Below are 18,073 nucleotides of genomic sequence, written 5' to 3'. Positions count from 1 at the left end.
TATCCACAAAGGGAAGCTGAGTGTGGCTGTTTATAATAGGGTTTTTCTCCACAGTTTTATTTTGTGCTAGGTCATTAATAAGTACAGTCATGGTATGGTGTGACTCAGTTGTAAATTATCTCAAATTCAGAAGCTGGCAATGCTATACCTGCTTCTTCCCAGTGCTTTGTGACTACTCTGGTCCTTCTTTGTTGCATGTTGGTGGTGGTTGTTGTTGTGTCGTAGTTTTTTTTTTTTTCTTATGCCCAACACTAGCGTCTCTCCCCCCCCACCCCCCACGACCAAAAAAAAAAAAGTGAACACCACACATGAGATCATAAGGTCTGTAACACTTAAAAGAATGCCCTGAGATGATTCGTAGCATCTTTTTAATATTTGAGCATCTCTAACTGCAGCAGCAGATCTGAACTTGCTTTTGTTGGCAGAGCTTTTTGCTCAAGGTTGTATTCGCACAACTAACATTATATGCTTATTTGCCATTAAGTTGTTTGTTTTCCAACATATCAGCTGCTCAGATCTACCCAGAAATGTACTGACTCCTTTACAAATGAAGAGGGAAAAAGCTTTCTGAGCACAGAAAGGACCAAATCATATACTGAACATCATAGAAACCTCATTAAAAATAAACATACATCTGCTAGCTGTAGAGCCATTGTTGCTAGTATCAAGCTGATTTAATACTATCTCTGCAGCAGCCACTAAATAAGAGCCAAACACCGGACTGACTATATGCAACAATAATCAAAATAAAATTCAATGGCAAATATAATCCTACAGCACAGCCACAGCTCATGGTCACATCTTCACTTTGCTCTAAATATTACTCTTCCTTCCCACAGTGGGTGCTATATGCTTGTGGAGCCCTATAAGGCTCTCCCTCAACTTTTCCTTCATTTTTAGCCTGACACCACAATCATGATCCTTCCCCTCGAGAAGATTTGCACTGCAATCAGTTTGAAGGCTGTCCCATAACCAACAGAAATGTGTGCCACTGAGTGAAGTACCTGACTTGCTTTCAACATTCAAGAGACTGCGGCTTTTTTAAGCTTATATTGCAGCTATAAAACCTCCAAGGAAAACCACCAGGCTGGAGGAGTAACACACAGATCTGTCCTTCAGACATTAGAATGACCTTGTGTTCATGGCCTAAAGTAGCTAATCCAATTGATGCTTTGTTCATTTGGGAGAAAGGAGGGTCTTGTGGTTAAGACACAGGTGTGGAAATCAGGAGACCCAGATTATATTCCTGTCTTTGTCACCACTTTCCTGTGCGACCTTGGGTGAGTCTATTAACATCTCCATATTTCTGTTACTCAATCGGTACTTCTGAGGGGCTTGAGAGGCAAAATTCATTGTTGTGAAATGCTTTCAGATCCTCAGTCACAAGATGCTGTAGAAGTATTGCTACTTATTTTTATTGCTCATCTTGCCTTAGAAATAAGGTCACAAATCTTTTGCTCCTAAGCGTGGGATGCTTATAATGTAAGTTACTCTCCTCCTGTAGCCTCATCTTGGAGTAAGAAAAAGGTCTGGTATAGAGACAGTTTTATCTTGATCACATTCTTCATTTATGTGGCATCTTTCATCCGAGAAGATCAGAGTTCTTTACAAACTCTGGATCAGTTCATCAACTCATATAAATTGATGTACCTCTGTTGATTTCTCCATGGGGCTGCATCCCTGATCATCTTGTGTTCAAAAAAGAATTAGATAAGTTCATGGAGGATAGGTCCATCAATGGCTATTAGCCAAGATGGTCAGGGATGCAAGCCCATGCTCCGAGTGTCCCTAAACAGCTGATTGATAGAAGCTGGAACTGGATGACAGGGATGCGTCACTCAAAATTGCCTGTTTTGTTCACTCTCTCTGAAGCATCTGGCACTGGCCACTGTCAGCAGACAATATATTGGACTAGATGGACCATTGGTCTGACCCAGTATGGCCGTTCTTATTGCTTAATTCTCATATCCATGGAATGAACACCCTATTGTGGCATTTTGAAGCATCTCATTGCAAAATACCTTTCACGATACTAAATAACAGAGCAACTTCACACAAAGTAATTACTCACAAAAGACTTACAGGTTTTATCCTGTTCACTTGCTGAACAGTACTTTTGATGCAATAGATATGAAAGCTGAAGTGAGCAAGGATTTGCAGAGTCAGCCTGAGACGCAAATAATTTTCTAAATTGTCAAAAAAAATTCCCCACTTAGATGATATTGCCCTGCTGTCTGCATTGTGCTACTAGTTGTATTCTTTATGCCATAGTCTGATCTCAGTCATACCAGTGTAAATCAGAAGTATCTCTGATTCACTAGAGCTACTTTCGATTTGCACAAGGTAGCAGAGATCAGAATCTGGCCTTCTGTTTTTATATTAACAATGCATTAACTCAGCCATGATTATTGATATCAGCTGAGCACTTTCCAGCTGTTCCTTACGTTATTTTCTTTTTCACCATATAAAACTGTAGAATTATGTTTATTGACTGAAGAAGTGAAGGAAGCAGGGAATTTCCATGCACTTTTAGAATAGATGTTTTTCACCTTAGTTTTGGGATATATATAATATGAGTGTGTCCTTGTTTTTTAATTCACTTTATAGCTTTAAGCAAAGTCATTTGATAACTATTTCCATTGGATGCTCTTGTTTGACTCCACTGTAAGTGTGCAGTTTTGAAAGTTGGTCTGAATAAAGCTTTTTTTATGCATGTGAGGGCTAACGCTCCGGGGACTCTCATTAATACAGTAAAGACCTCTCTTTTTGGCACTTCCTGGCAACTAATGATCAGCTGGAGGCACTGAAGGCTGCCAACCATTCACTGCAAGGAAGTGCCAGACTCAGAGGTTCTTACTACTGTTATAAGCCATGGAAAACATAAAAAATACAAAACAAAACAATTACCTTTTTTCTGTCTGCTGGACTCAAAGCGTGTATGCTGCTAATGTGGGATTCAAGGCATCAAGTTTTATCCAATAGTTAAAAAGTGGCACAGTAACTGATTAGAGGAGAATTTTTATTCCCAGTGTCAAATACAGTTTGCTCTTATTAGTAGCATTCATTAGTTACATTAATTTACCTGCCTTGTAAACTCCTCCGTGCAGGGAGCATGTTTTGATTTTTCTCTGGTTAGCACCCTGCTCACACCTATGTGCTACATATGTTCAGTAATAACCCTCCTCACCATCATTTGCTGAGTGCCATCTGTGTGTGCTCGGTGCTGTACAAACATAAAGGAAGTCACAGTCCCTTCTCCAAAGACTTTATAATCTTAGGCCCCAATTCTCCAACTGGATCCGTGTAGGTAAGCATGAGTTTGATGTGGTTCCTTCCACCAAAGTGGATCCAATTGCAGAATTGTGTCCCAAATCTGGCACACATGATAAACCAGAGGCAAATTCAATCACCTAGAAGTACAGCTATAAAAAGCACCAATGGGGCCCAACCAGAAACAAGGCCCCTTAAGTTAGTTCTGCTAAGCTCATAATTAGCAGGTGCAGGGTGCCAGTTTCTCGGCTTTTTTTTTTTTTCTCATTGTCTGCTTTCCCAACATCTAGTCCTAGGTGCTCCCAGAGTCCTGGACACGTGCCCGCACCCCAACCCCCTGCTCTAGCCCAGAGCCCCTTCCTGCACTCTGAACCCCTCAGTCCCAGCCCAGAGCCCCCTCCTGCACCCCAAATCCTCATGCCTGGCCCCAGCCCAGAGCCCGCACCCCCTCCCACACCTCAACCCCCTGCCTCAGCCTGGAACCCTCTCCCATACTCTGAACACCTTGGCTCCACCCCCCAGCCCAGAGCCCCCTCTTACACCCCAAACCCTCATCCTTGGCCCCACCCCAGAGCCCGCATCCCCGGATGGAGCCCTCACCTGCTCTCGCATCCCAACCCCCTGAGCCAGCCCAGTGAAAATGAGTGAGTGAGTAAGGGTGGGGAGAGCGAGCGACCGGGGGGGGGGGGGAAGGGGGATGGAGTGAGTGGGGGGAGCGGCTTCTGAGAAGAATTGGGGCAGGGGCAGGGCCTTGGAGGAAGGGTGGGACAGGAGTGGAGCAAGGGTGTTCAGTTTTGTGCTAGTGGAAAGTTGGCAACCCTACTGCCCAAGAATGGGGTCAGACATGGGAATGTGCCTGAGAGACCCAGAGATAGGAACAGGGACCAGCTACTACCCAGATGGCTTAGAAGTATATGGGATTTTGTGATTGGGTCCACTCACCAGAGAGCCAACAGGGACAGGTTGCAACATACAGGCTGTTGAATGTATAACATGGACATCCTTTCTCCAAAATGTTCATTAGACGCTAAGTGTGGGACGTTGTGGGGGTGGGGGAGATGTTGTTTGACATCTGACAATGGAGGGGAGGGATTAGGGAAATACAAGGTTTAGACAATATAAAGTCAGTGCATTATTTCCATAACGTAAACAGATTTTTTTTAATATCATCCTATTCAAATATAATTTTCACAAAAAAGGGAGTCGCTGCAGTCAATGGAATTACATCAGGAATTAATTTGGTCATAAATCTTGTTTTAAACTTTGAACTTAGAGGTCCAATGGTCAGGGTGCTAGCCTAGGACCTGGGAGCTGTTCAATCCCCTGCTCTGCCTTGAGCAAGTCAATTAGTCTCTCTGCCTCTGTTTCCCATCTGTGAAAAGGGGATAATAGCAATTTCCTACCACACAGGGGTGTTGTGAGGACACATGCACTAAAGACTGTGGGGTACTCAGATGCTATGGTAATGGGGGACATATGGGTTGAAGACTCACTACAACTAGTTAACAGACTGTGTATGTATAGGTGGAAAGAAAGTCAGCTGTACCTGGATGATACTTTGGTTAGAAGGAAGATCCCATCTGGAGTAAAAGATGAAAGAAACAGAATAACCTCATTTATTTAAATGGCTCTATAAATCACAGTAAAGTAACAGATCTGTGTTTTTAAAGATTATTTTATTTAGCTTAGCTAAGCGAGGTCAGGGCTAGTGAAATGCCAAATTAACCACCCTGGAGCTGAGTTTAATTTTCTAATTTAATACATTAAGAATCTCAATCAATATACATCTCAGTTCACTTAATATCAACTTGCCTGATTTATCTAAATCAATATAATGCACTGTTAGGCCTTGTCTACACATACAATTTGCACGGCTCTGTAACTATACTAGTATACTTTAAGCAATACAATCCCATTTCCCCCACTTCATAAACATGTTTATACTGGTATAGTGTATTCCCATATGGGAAGGGGAATAAGCTATACCAGTATAAGGCATTATACCAAGATAACCGCACCCCAGGTTGTACCGCTATAACTATAAAAAAACACCACACCCCTAATCAATGCAATTATACTGGCACAAATCTGTGCAGATCAGGCCTTAAACCACTTTAAGAGTGTCAACACAAGGGAGTTGCACCAATCTGGTTACATCAGTAAAACATACTGTAGATCTTAGACTGGAAGCCCTTTGGAGTAAAAACTGTCTTTTTGTTACAAGTGTGCACAGTGTCTGCTAGAGTGGGACTATGATCTTTGACTGATGACTCCTAGGAGCTACTGAAACATGAATAATAAAGTAGGAAACATGCTTCTGCTGTGGTGATTTCATCCTCAGCTTGAAGAAACCCAGATCACTTGTTTTCAAATCCTGGTTAATATAGTGGCAAACTGATGACACTGAATGGTCTTGGCCAGGGATCAGCAACCTTTGGCACGTGGCCTGCCAGGGTAAGCCCCCTGGCGGGCTGGGCCGGTTTGTTTACCTGTCGCATCCGCAGGTTCGGCCGATCGCAGCTCCCACTGGCCGCGGTTCGCCGCTCCAGGACAATGGGGGCTGCAGGAAGTGGTGCGGGCCGAGGGATGTGCTGGCCGCCCTTCCCGCAGCCCCCATTGGCCTGCAGTGGCGAACCGCGGCCAGTGGGAGCTGCAATCGGCTGAACCTGCAGACGTTGCAGATAAACAAACCGGTCCGGCCCGCCAGGGAGCATACCCTGGCTGGCCGCGTGCCCAAGGTTGCCAATCCCTAGTCTTGGCTATACTGATGAGCTGGAATCAAAAGCATTTAATGGAAAATACCAGCCTTATCTATACCAAGGATTTGTCCTGATTTTCAGGCAGTGGTACCCAGTTCCCACTAGTTACAGGGGGGAAATCTCTAAGACATATGGGATAATAAACTGAAATAAACTTCCATTTGCCCCAGTGCAATTTTTCTGAGTTTCAAGCAGTGGTAAACAGCACCATGCAAATTACAGGTTTTAGACATTTATCTGGTCTGCACTGGGCCAGCTACAACAGTGGATGTCCACCAAATCAAAGCAATCCCCTATGTTGTATAACATCTCCCACTCTAAAGAGTCAAAGTGCTTTCAAAAGGAAGAAAGCTAGAAGTGACAATAGCAGGGAGCTTGTAAAGTTTACTTTTCAAAAGGATTGTCATTGGTTTATTTTATCTATACATTCCTCCTTAATTACGCTGCTGCTTAGAATTCTTCCAAAACTTAAAATCAGATGCATAGCACAAGTACTTTATCTACAGAGTTCTTACATAAATACAATGTATTGTCCTTTATCTGTACCACTGGGCCCAAGAGCACCAAAACATGAAGAAAAAATCCTTTGAGGTAAACTTTTGAAGTAGAGTCAGAGAATTTAACATTACAATGGGCTTGAGGACTGGCCACAAATTCAGAATGAAGGCAGAAGGCCATGCAAGCAAGACAAATATCTCGGTAAACTAAGGCCTGGTCTATACATAGTTTTTGTACCAGTATAACTATGTTATTCCAGGAGGAGGTGATTTGTATTTTTAATCAAAACAGTTAAATCAGTACAACTCCTAGAGAGGACTCAATTATACCAGAATAAGGTGCCTTTTTATCAATAGAGCTTATTCCCCTTCCCATATAAGAGTAAGCTATTGTAAGTACTTTTAGACAAGTATAACTGTGCCCACATAGAATATCAGGGTTGGAAGGGACCTCAGGAGGTCACCTAGTCCAACCCCCTGCTCAAAGCAGGACCAATCCCCAATTTTTGGCCCACATCCCTAAATGGCCCCCTCAAGGATTGAACTCACAACCCTGGGTTTAGCAAGCCAATGCTCAAACCACTGAACTATCCCTCCCCCCATGATTAGGATTGTGCTGCTTTAACTATGCCAATGTAGTTTGTGTGTAAACAGAGCCTTGGGATTTGTTGAATAACAGAACTAAGAACAACCTCTGTCATAATTTTAATAGTACTGACTAATATAACACTTTGAGATACAGCTTGTATGAAAAAGGATTTACAAACTAAAAGTGCATTATATGTATTGTTGCTATTTATTTTGCTTAGTGCTGACCATGTGCTCAAACTCGTAGAAGACGTGCAGATAAAGGAGATCCCTGCCTAAAGAGCTTACAGTGGAAGGCCTTGTCTATGCACAATATTACCTGATTCAGGAACTGGTGCAGATCATCATCAGGGGCCCTACGTGTAGACAAGGGCAAGTCATGATTTGCCCCAATTTAGCTAATCACTGTTTCCCGTGATTCCTAAAGCCTTGTCCACACTAAGGTAAAAATGGTTTGTAAGATACCAGAGTTAGCATCAGTTCAGTTGAGTCTCTATTATCCATCTGCACTGGGGCTCCCAGTGGTGCTATCTGGCTCTAGTAGCCATTTTCAGCACCATGTCAAATAAACCCACTCAGAACAAGTCAGAGAGCCAGCTAAACTATGGGCTTGTCTACACTGGCAATTTACAGCGCTGCAACTTTCTCGCTCCGGGGTGTGAAAAAACACCCCCCCACCCCTCCGAGCACAGCAAGTTTCAGCCAGTGTAGACAGTGCACCAGCACTGGGAGCTACGCCCCTTGTGGAGGTGGTTTTTTACAGCACTGAGAGACCTCTCTCCCAGAGCTGCGCCACGACCACACAAGCCACGTTAAAGCACTTCCATGGCAGCACTTCAGCATTGCCAGTGTAGACGAGCCCTATGGCTTCCAGTGCTGCTAACCCAGTGTTAGCAATGGTGGGTGTGACAGATGTGGCAATATCCTGGAAAAATCTTGTTGAATTAGGTTGAAGGATCTTTGGAGTCCATTGTATTCAATGCAAAGTTTATGTATTATTGTGGGCCTGGATGATCAAAGGACTCTATTGAACAATGTGGCAGAGAAGAAAGGTCTTTTGGGATACTATGTGCGAAGTGGATTTCCTGGGAAATACCTAGGGGGAGGTGAGTGCAAATTCCACCCCTCCCTGGTTACAGGAAAACCCAGGCTTTAGACATTACAGCTTAAGGAAGGGACCATTGTCTTCTGATTATCTGTTCCTAGACTCTGAAGATCAAAGGCCCAGGCTGTATAAAGGAAAGACTAACCTATGCATGGGTGTGCTTGTTCTGAACTGAGGCTGTTATGAACTTGTAACCATAGGAAAAACTCCTTGGTGTGATTTGAAGTACTGACTTCTAACAGAGCCCCTGTTGGAGTTGGGGAGGTGATTTCTGGTAAGCTTATTAGCACGTGTGTAGGTTCTTTTATTGTTATATGTTTTCTGTCTAATGCTTTCACTTTAAGAATAAATGTGCTTGCTTAGAAAGGGCTGTATGGTCATTTATAACGGTGGGCAATTAAACTGTTCATAGACACTGAAGAGAAAGCAAAGCTCAGACACTGGACTGATTAATCAGGAGTGAGAGAGAGAGACAGGTCTCCACTCAAGAGAAGTGATGGCAGGGGAGCTGGGAGCCTAGAGTGGGTTGCTTGCTTGGACTGCGAGGGGGAAATACAGGTGAGCTGCCCTGAACTCTGACAATGGGAATGTGTTGAAAAGATTCCCTAGTGTAGACAAGGCTCCCAGATGCATCTGCATTAAGACTTTTCATGCCACTGATCTACAACCAATGAAGCTCTGCCAGTGGTAATGACGATGGGGGAAAATGTCTATCCCTGTCTACATTAGTACTGCCATGGTTGCTAACTGCCACTGTGGAACTGGACTAATGCTAGACCAATGATGCAAAAAGTGCTAGTGTACAGAGAAGGCCTTCACTGCAAGCACAGGTTTGCTTATAGGTTGAGTATGCACACCTGCCCTACCTTTAATCTAGCTAGTACAGTAACAATAGTAATGAAGGCCTGGTGGCATAAACTTGTACTTCGGCCAGTCACCCTATTACAAGCCCACTAGGCACCTGGGTATGTACTCTGGTAGCTAGCCTATGCTGAATCCCATATCACCATGTCTTCACTACTACAGTTACCTGTTCTAGCCAGACTAAAGATAGCATGGGTAAGCCAAGCTGTGCTACAACCATACCTTCACTTTGCAGTGAAGTCATACCCAGCGACCTTGACTATATTGGAAATTTTCGAAAAAATAGCACAGGTAACTCTGCTCAGCTACCCCAGTGGTAGTGATGATGGGAGGGAGGGGACGATGCTATATGTTATCTACATGAGAGAAATTTATTGTTCTAAGAATTTATCTCATGTCCTAGTATGCTTGTAAAACACTTTGGGCCTGATCCTCTGTTACATTTCTTGACTAATATATGCTGGCTAGCATATAAATATATATCATATTAATAATATATATTATCAGAACATAAGATGTTCTTATGTTCTCTGGAATTCTGGGAGCTAAACCAGGAATTGTGGGATAGGTACCAAGAGGGCACGGCAAATTAAATGATTTGTAGCAGTACTAGTTTGGACAAAACTGCATCAACTCCAAGTAATTCAGCATGGCCAGAGTGGACTCAGTTAACTGTACTTAAATTGGTTTAATACAACTGCTTCCATTATAACTGGTGTAATTCTCTAGTGTAGAGAAGTCTCCAACAACTTCCCATGTTTTTACCAACAAGTGAGTCAGACAGTGGAGGAGGTCAAAACCTTGTCTACTCTAGAATTCCCACTAGTGCTGCTCCTCCTAGAGCAACTGAACTGCTAGCAGCACCAATGGGAACTTCCCCCCTAAAATTTTGTAATGTAGACAATGTCAAAGACAAATTCAGAGAAAACAGGACAATGTGGGAAATCCAGAGAAGTATCCATAATTGGAGGGACAGGATGGAGAGGACACAAAGGAGAGTGGGTTATTGTTGTTGGTGTTCAAGCACAAGCCAGGGCTACCATTGTTGTTATGAACTTATGACTGTAGCTACTGATTTATATTGTATCTGGATCATATACGGTAGTATTTTCCCTGAGTAAATCAGCACCTTGACAAGATCACAGGCACAATCCTGCCGTATTTCAGTAGGAGGTTTGCTGGAATAATGATGGAGTTGGAAGGGCTTCATGATTGGACCACATATCACTAAAAGAGTTGGTTACCTTTTCCTGTAATACACATTGTTTGTTCAACTGGTATTGAGTATGTACAGCTGATGGCCAATGTATTGTTTGTTTTGATTTCCTAGTAGGTGGCTTGTGCAAAATGGGTACTCCTCACAACTACCCCTGACTGTGCTGTTTAAAGGTGGATTGCTTTTTGTCTAACTTTTTCATTTGTCATATGATTGACATAACTCAAGTTTAATATTCTGCAAAGTCATCTATTTACCAAGCACAAGATATTCTACTCAGTGTCCTTGCTGCTGGGCCACATTTATACTGATTATAGCAGGACAGATATTACATTGCTATTAATAAATAATTATGCTGTTTGCCTTAATAGAGCTTCTCATCCCAAAGGACCCCAAACCTTTTTACAGACAATGGATCAAGTTCTACCACAGTTACAACTATTCAATTGCTTAACAGGGTTAAATGGGTATAAAGGAAGGTGCAAATTAATTATAGATTAGATTCATGAATCACTTCACTACCACTGATGTTACCTCTACTTCTGGGGTAGACGTGCTGCCAATATTTTGGTACCAGAATGAGGTCCTGACCTGGCTGGCCTCTAGGTGCTACTGCAGTATAAATGTTTAATAATGTTTAGACTACATTCCTGAAAAATATACTGTAAATATTTAGAGCATAGCAGAGTGTTTAATCTGCATAATGTGAAATGAGAGAGGAGGCAAAGTCCTTATCAGAGGAGCTGAGGGTAACTCTCAGTGACATATTTCAAAAATATCTGACACTAGACCAAAGGCAAAACATTTGCTCCTTAGAAGCATTTACATGAGCCCTGGCAGGAATGGTTTAGCAGCACACACACAGTGGGGGAATTCCAGCAGAGACAGATAAATGATCCCAACTCTCCTTTAAATTTACAGGTGACATTTTAACAAGGATTTCCCAGGAACCACCTCAGGTACATTAGTGGCTGTCATGCAGCAGCTGTTTAGCAGCACACAGTAATACTATACAACAGTTTCAGGGAAGGACTGAGGAATATCATATTTAATACATTGTCAGAATTCATGTATTGACAATTTTTAACTGTGCGGAAAGTTAGAACTTTTTCCAGAGGGATAAAATCATGTTGCCAGTACCGGTAACTCTTCTAGTGCTGAATGCTAACGAGTTCTGAAAGCACATTGTCTTTCTGTCTAGACTTGCTCTGCCCCACCTCTCCTAAACCTACATTAGCACCAGTGTTATACCCAGGGTGCATTCATATTGCAGTTGTAGGCAGGTAGAGGAAGAGAAAATTACTTCCAGCTCATGGAAAAAGAACATGAAAACAAGTTGGCGCAAGTGCCCCAAGCCTGCCAAGACCAGTGAGAAAAAACAGAGTTCATATTAAATACGAGAATGGGCCTTCATGGCCATTCAAGCCTTGATCTATCTTTCTTCAAGAGGGAAGCCAATTGTGAATGCATCCGATGAAGTGAGCTGTAGCTCATGAAAGCTTATGCTCAAATAAATTGGTTAGTCTCTAAGGTGCCACAAGTACTCCTTTTCTTTTCTTTATTTGGTATTTGTATTATCCTAATGTCCAGAGGCCCCAACTAACACTGGGTTTCCATTGTGCAAGGTGTGTACAAGCAAAGAGCAAGGGACAGTCCCTGCCCACAAGACCCTATGATTTAAACAGACAAGGCAGACAGAAGCGGTTTTACTATCCCCATTTTACATATAGGAACCAAGACCCATGGAGTTTGATTATTTTTTTCCACATAGAAACTGGACTCAGACCACCAACTCATTTCACAAGGGTCACTGAACAGCCCTGGATTTAAAACAACTTTTTGTCTCTTTCCAAAGCAGGCTGGCTCTGAACCGTCTCCGGCCTGGGCTGCACTAGCCTTTTGCCTGCCATTAGTCTAGCTCAAGGAGCAATTCCACCTGCAGGTCAAAATGGTGAAGCATGGTAAAGATAGGGCACAAGAATTTTTATCATTGTGTTGTCTAAACCGGGGTTAAGCAGCACAGCTGTAAGGACACCCACACCCATCTACACCAGAGCTATCTTCAAGGACCTGTATCAGAAAAAGAGCAGCAGTGGGGAAAGTGCGGTAAATTCCCAGTGTAAAAGGTCCTTAGAGGTGACAGTGAAATACTGTGTAACCAATGCTTTCTGCCATCTGGTTCCCCAAGCTTTTAATTTTTAATAACAAAGCATTTCATACTGAAAACAAAACAACTTACTATTGCAGGTGAAAGGTCCACGTTTCATGACAAACTATTGCTATGAGTAAAAGAAAGGTGTTCTCCCCTAAAGGCATAGTACAGAGCTCCAGCAGCAACAGGATACACTAGAATGGATTTCTGTATAGAATAATACTGGAGAAACTCCTATGTCATAATCCAGGACAGCAGTGTTTGTTTTCAGTCCTTGTTACAGACTAATTCATCAAGTTAAACTCTTAGGTATCACTAAGTCCTATCAGTGACTACCTTGCAATACAAATGTTTCTTGCAGCCGGAAGTGAAGCATGAAGAGAGAAACAAACAAATGGAAAAGTAAAGAAGAGATAAGACCCATTTACTTTCTTTGTCACAGTGGCTGACAATTTCCATCAGGCTACATTGGTACCCTGAGCAGAGGTGGAAGTTTGAACCCATTTCACCGGCTCAGGAAAGATTTATGGACCTTCTTTTTCAGAAATAGTACACTCCACCTTCCAAAAATTGAGACTCCAATGACTCAAAGAAAGTCATCACTTTCTAAGCCATTTTACAGTATTTGAATCCACAAAGATGTTCATTTTTGCAGAACTAATGCCTGAGTTTAAAATCAAACTGCTCTCGAAGAGATCACTTTGAAAAGAGTGAGGGAAGGAAGTGCTAATAGATAAAAATATTTCGGTAAATAATGTTTTTAATATTTACATTTTAGATTGCATGCCAGTGTAACCCACACACTTCCTGGGTGTGGTGTTCTGTCCCCTCTAGTGGCACTGAGACCATGTAGCACTTAATGAGTCTGCTACAGCCTTAGCTCATGCAGTAGAGGCTCATGCTTTTAGCTTCAGAGGTCCCAGGTTGGATCCCGACCACCAGGGTTTGTCAGTTACACCAGAACCTTATATCATGCTCGGATCTCTTATGTAGGCACCCTTTCTCATTTTTCTTTCTTACCTATTTCACTGCAATTGCAATACAAAAATAATACCTACAAATAGTGAAGGGCAAGTTGACCATAGACAGATGGGAGTGGGAGAGGTACTATCCATCAGTAATGTGAAAACATCATTTCCTTTTTGAAAATGTAGCCTGAATTTATTTTGCCAAACCAACATCATTAATAATTTCACCACAGGTCTGGAAATAATGTTTTCTAGTTAACGGCTGCTACATACATACACATATCGTAAGATGAACAAAACATGATGTTCACGCAAAACTACTGTTTTTCTTTTTGATTTCATAGATTCTGATCCTGCAACAGACCCCCCTCTCTCTCCACCCCCACTCCCCCACCCCCAGTGCTTGTGTGGAATCCCATTTTGTTCTGTGGGGTTGAGACATGGTACACCCAAGCACAGGCGGTAAGAGAAAGGTCTTAGTAAAGGAGTAGTACATTAAGGAGGACTGCGGGAGGGCAGGGGGATATTCAGAATTTGCAGGACTTTCCCAGTCAAATTCTAGCAATTTTATATTAGATCAAATTTGAGGTCTAAAACCTTGACATTGTCTTTTTAACTCCATGGTAATTTAAATTCTCTGGGTCATTTAGATCTACATTATAAAACCATTAACACATACTTTGACAGGCAAAGCATAAATAATATGCAGTCTAGAAAAAAGTCAAAGGTTTGCTATAAAAAATGATTGGGTTCTTTTACCCAAAGACAAGAACCATTTCTGATCAGAGATATTAAAACACTGTGGCAAAGCTTGCACTGCAGATGCTTGCACTATACCTGGCCTGTGAATAGAGAACTAAAGTTTTTTAGAGCTGGTTCTCAACTCTTCCTTTAAAGACTGAAAATGCCCATCGACACTAACATCACTAATGATATCTTAGTATTACTATGCTTTCTAGTAGCAATGTAATACTGCAATTTTTGCTACTATGATGCAATACATAGCCATGGCCATCAGCCCACAGAACTGCAGAAAGAAACTAAATAGCCACCTCAACATACCTTTGTCAGTTACAAAGATGACTCAACACATTTCCCCTAATTTACATTTCCTCATTTAAATTTAGAGGGCCAAAGTCTGATTTCAGTGACACTGGTGTAAATCTGAGAGTAACTCCACTAAAGTCAACCTTGATAGAAAAACAAATACTTTACATTGGAGGCCATGAAGTTAGGGTGATCAGCTGTCCTGATTTTATGGGGAAAATCCTGATATTTGTTTTATATAGGTGCCTATTACCCCCCAGTCCCTGTCCCAATTTTTCACACTTGCTATCTGGTTACCCGACACGAAGTAAATGGGGTAAATCAGTTTTCCACTAGTGTAAATGAAAGCAGAATTTAGGTCACAGTTTTTACATGTGTTAAAGTATAATTAAATCCAAAGATTATTTTTATAAGTGTACAGTATGCCTATTTTTCAGTCCTTTCTTTGTGTATGATGTTTCACGGGGGAAGACCAGCATTTCTCAAATTGGAGGTCCTGCCCCAAAAGGGCGTTGCAGGAGGTCACAAGGTTATTTTAGAGGGGCCGCAGTATTGCCACCCTTACTTCTGCGTTGCCTTCAGAGCTGGGAGGCTGGAGAGCAGTGGCTGTTTGCTGGGGGCTCAGCTCTGAAGTCAGCACCACTGCCAGCATCAGCGCAGAAGTAAGGATAGCGGTACCTACAATAACCTTGCAACCCCCCTGCAAGTCCTTTTTGGGTCGGGACCCCTATAATTACAACATTGTGAAATTTCAGATTGAAATAGCTGAAATCATGAAACTAAAAAATTTTAAACTCCTATGGCCGTGAAATTGACCCAAAAGGACTGTGAATTTGGTAGGGCTCTACCCAAAATGTTGCAGAGTAACTAGTCCCGACATCAAGCATTTAAAAGTGAACTCTTTCAACACTCGGAAAAAAGAGAGATGGGAAACACTGAGCTGTAGCTCACGAAAGCTTATGCTCAAATAAATTGGTTAGTCTCTAAGGTGCCACAAGTCCTCCTTTTCTTTTTGCGAATACAGACTAACACGGCTGTTACTCTGAAACCTAAAAACTTCCAGTATGTTGCCTTAACGAGGTGTCTGAAACAAACGACTGATGAGATCTCAAAATCCATGTATCCAAATCTTAAAGACCGTGACAGCTTTCATAATCCCACTTTTTAGCAACTAAATCATCTCAGCCAGTTTCAGTAACCCTAAAATGCCACAAACAGTGCTTCAATAACTGCACCTCCCCAGCAGGGCTTCCTACAGGACACTCACACAACCCAGCTCTCTCTCACACACACACCCCCCCTCCTTGGAGTGACTGACTGGTTTATTTACGCACAGGGAAAAGCTCCGAGGGGAGACCTCCACACGTTCAAGGGGTGGCCACAGATGCTCCTCCCATCCCCAGCCATGGGGATCCCGCACATGCTCCCCCGACCCCCGGAGATGCTTCCCGAGCAGCCCTAGGCGGAGGGGGAAGGAGACGCTTCCCAGTGCGCGCAGGGAGGAAAGGGCGTCTGGGTGGGACTCACTCACCCAGGGTTTTCACCGCGATCTGCCTGGTGAGCGGGGGCGGCAGGTTGATGCAGACCAGGTCCACGTCCTGGTGCAGCAAGACCTCGTCTATCCGGCTGGTGTAGAAGGGGACGCTCATCTCCTTGGCCAGCTCCTCCGCCTCCTCCTGGGTCCGGCCCCAAATCGCTTTGACCGAGAAGCCCTCGTCCTTCAGCAGCGGGATGATGACCCGGGCGGTGAGGCTGGTGCCGAACACCCCCACCCCGGGCAGCATGGCTGCAGCTCCCTGCCCCTGGCCGGCTCGGCGCCCTCCGCCCCTGCCTGCCGCGCGCCGAGGAAGGGCGCGGAGCTGCGAAGCGCCGCGGCAGCGAGCGGCCCTGCAAGGAGCGATCAGACCCAGCCCAGCGCCGCCGCCGCCGCCCTGGGAAGGGGGACACGCCGCCCCCGAGCCCAGCAGCAGTGGCTGGCACGCCGCCTGGCAGCTGGTCCCTGCTGCGCCCCGCGGCTCCCGGAGCGGCTCAGCAGCAACGCAGCGGCCCCCGCTGCTCCCCCCTGCTCGCCCTCCATACCCGGATCATCACCCAGCCCACACGCACACGCAGCCCCGAACCCGGGGGCTCTTCCCCGGCCAGCTACCTCTTCAGCCCGCGGCAGGGGAAATTGCGGGGCAGCCAACAAGTTGTAGAGCGAGGCGGCGGCAGCAGCCTGAACCTTACTCTGCATCTGCCATGTTCACCACAGAGCACTCCTGAGCACTGCGAGAAAAGGAGGAGTTTTGCTGTCACCTACTGCTTTCCTGCAACGCCCTCTTTAGAGCTCACATGTCATTGGCCGCCACTCTGGTTTCTTTCCCAGTGCGATCGAAAAATAGCACCAATTGGCTGGCATGCCCTTGGCAGGGGGCAGCAGAGGGCTGGTGGCACTAGTTGGGGCAGGGGGATATAGAAGCAGGCAGAAGGATGGGCTACCTAGATCCTGAAAGGCTAGGCTTCCTCAGTTCCTCTCCCCTCCCTCACTCTTTCACCACCCACTCTCCGGCTGCTGCAACCCTCTCCCCTGGGGCTCAGGGCTTGTTAGAAGCTTACTCAGCCTTCCCTCCACTTTAATTCTTCCCCCACCTATTTTTGTTCTTATTGTTCGGCTTGAGACCCAATATAGAGACTTGCCAAGTCTGGAGGGAGACTCTCTTCTTTTGCATCTGTTAGAAGGCAGGGGCTTTTTAAGCTTCTCTCTTTAATAAAGAAGGATTTGGCTGCACATCTTTCAATGACACATCGAAACGTCTCTCATTCAAGTTTTCTCTGGCGTATCATCATAAAAAGAAGATTGCTTTGCTAATGCTAACTGCTCCCACTTTAAAGCTTGTAAAGAGGGCCTAGACACCAGGGTACTGGGAGCCCTATAAATGCAGGGAATGATATAAATACAATAGTAGTAAAATATACTGTTTGTAAGAGAGATAAAATACACTAGTTAAATTTCTTCACTAACTTTCATTTTGTATTCCCCCCAAGCTGGCTTTTTCATCTCCTCCTTTCTACAGGTACTACTGCCCTCTTAGTCTCTGTAGAAACAGGGGAGGAGGGTCCAGCAGAGCTATCCAGCTATGAAAGATGGAAGTGCCATCCCTGCACCAGCATTCCCCTATCCCAGGAGTCCCAGGAGACGCTCTGTGAAGACTGGGATCTTCCTTGTGTAGGAGGGCAGTGGTGCTGGAGGGGAGGGAAATCACTGGGTGTGGCATTAGACCCGCATCAGCTCCACATGGCCCTCCCAGGTAAGTTATTGGTGAACCCCATCATGATGCAGCTCCCCCCTGACAAGAGGTTCTGGCCATAGCAGCTGGCAGTGGATTCCCTGGCAGCATGTTTCTTAAATGTTCCTCATTTTGAGAGACATCACTTAGTTTAGTCCCAAAGTTACCTGCGTCCCAGAGAAATGTCGATGTCCCCTCACTTCTATCATTCAAAATTATTTACATCAGAAATAAGGAATCATGAAAACTGAGGTTACAGAAAGTTATATGTACAAAAGGAAAGAATTGTTCAGCACTTTAAGTTTTCTGAATTAATATTTTTGACCCCTCATTCTGAGTGT

At 44.0% G+C, this 18,073-nt stretch overlaps 1 protein-coding gene across 4 annotated transcripts in view; it reads right to left on the bottom strand.

Moving 5' to 3' along the window:
• GFOD1 (Gfo/Idh/MocA-like oxidoreductase domain containing 1) overlaps positions 1-16,717 on the bottom strand; it is a 114,135-nt gene extending 97,418 nt beyond the window's left edge. Inside the window, exons 1-2 of one of the 4 annotated variants that reach the window (XM_077810637.1) lie at positions 16,613-16,716; positions 15,998-16,184 (exon numbers count right to left, since the gene is read on the bottom strand). In XM_077810637.1, coding sequence (XP_077666763.1) covers positions 15,998-16,184; positions 16,613-16,699 — 274 coding nt within the window. In that variant the 5' untranslated portion in view covers positions 16,700-16,716. Of the gene's footprint in view, positions 1-15,993 lie in introns of all 4 variants that reach the window. The other 3 variants (XM_077810638.1, XM_077810639.1, XM_077810640.1) reach the window with 3 other exon arrangements.
• Between the last annotated feature and the right edge of the window lie 1,356 nt (positions 16,718-18,073).

This window comes from Eretmochelys imbricata, chromosome 2, assembly GCF_965152235.1.
Source record: "Eretmochelys imbricata isolate rEreImb1 chromosome 2, rEreImb1.hap1, whole genome shotgun sequence".
Classification (NCBI taxonomy): domain Eukaryota; kingdom Metazoa; phylum Chordata; order Testudines; family Cheloniidae; genus Eretmochelys; species Eretmochelys imbricata.
This window is presented reverse-complemented; position numbering and strand designations above follow the sequence as displayed.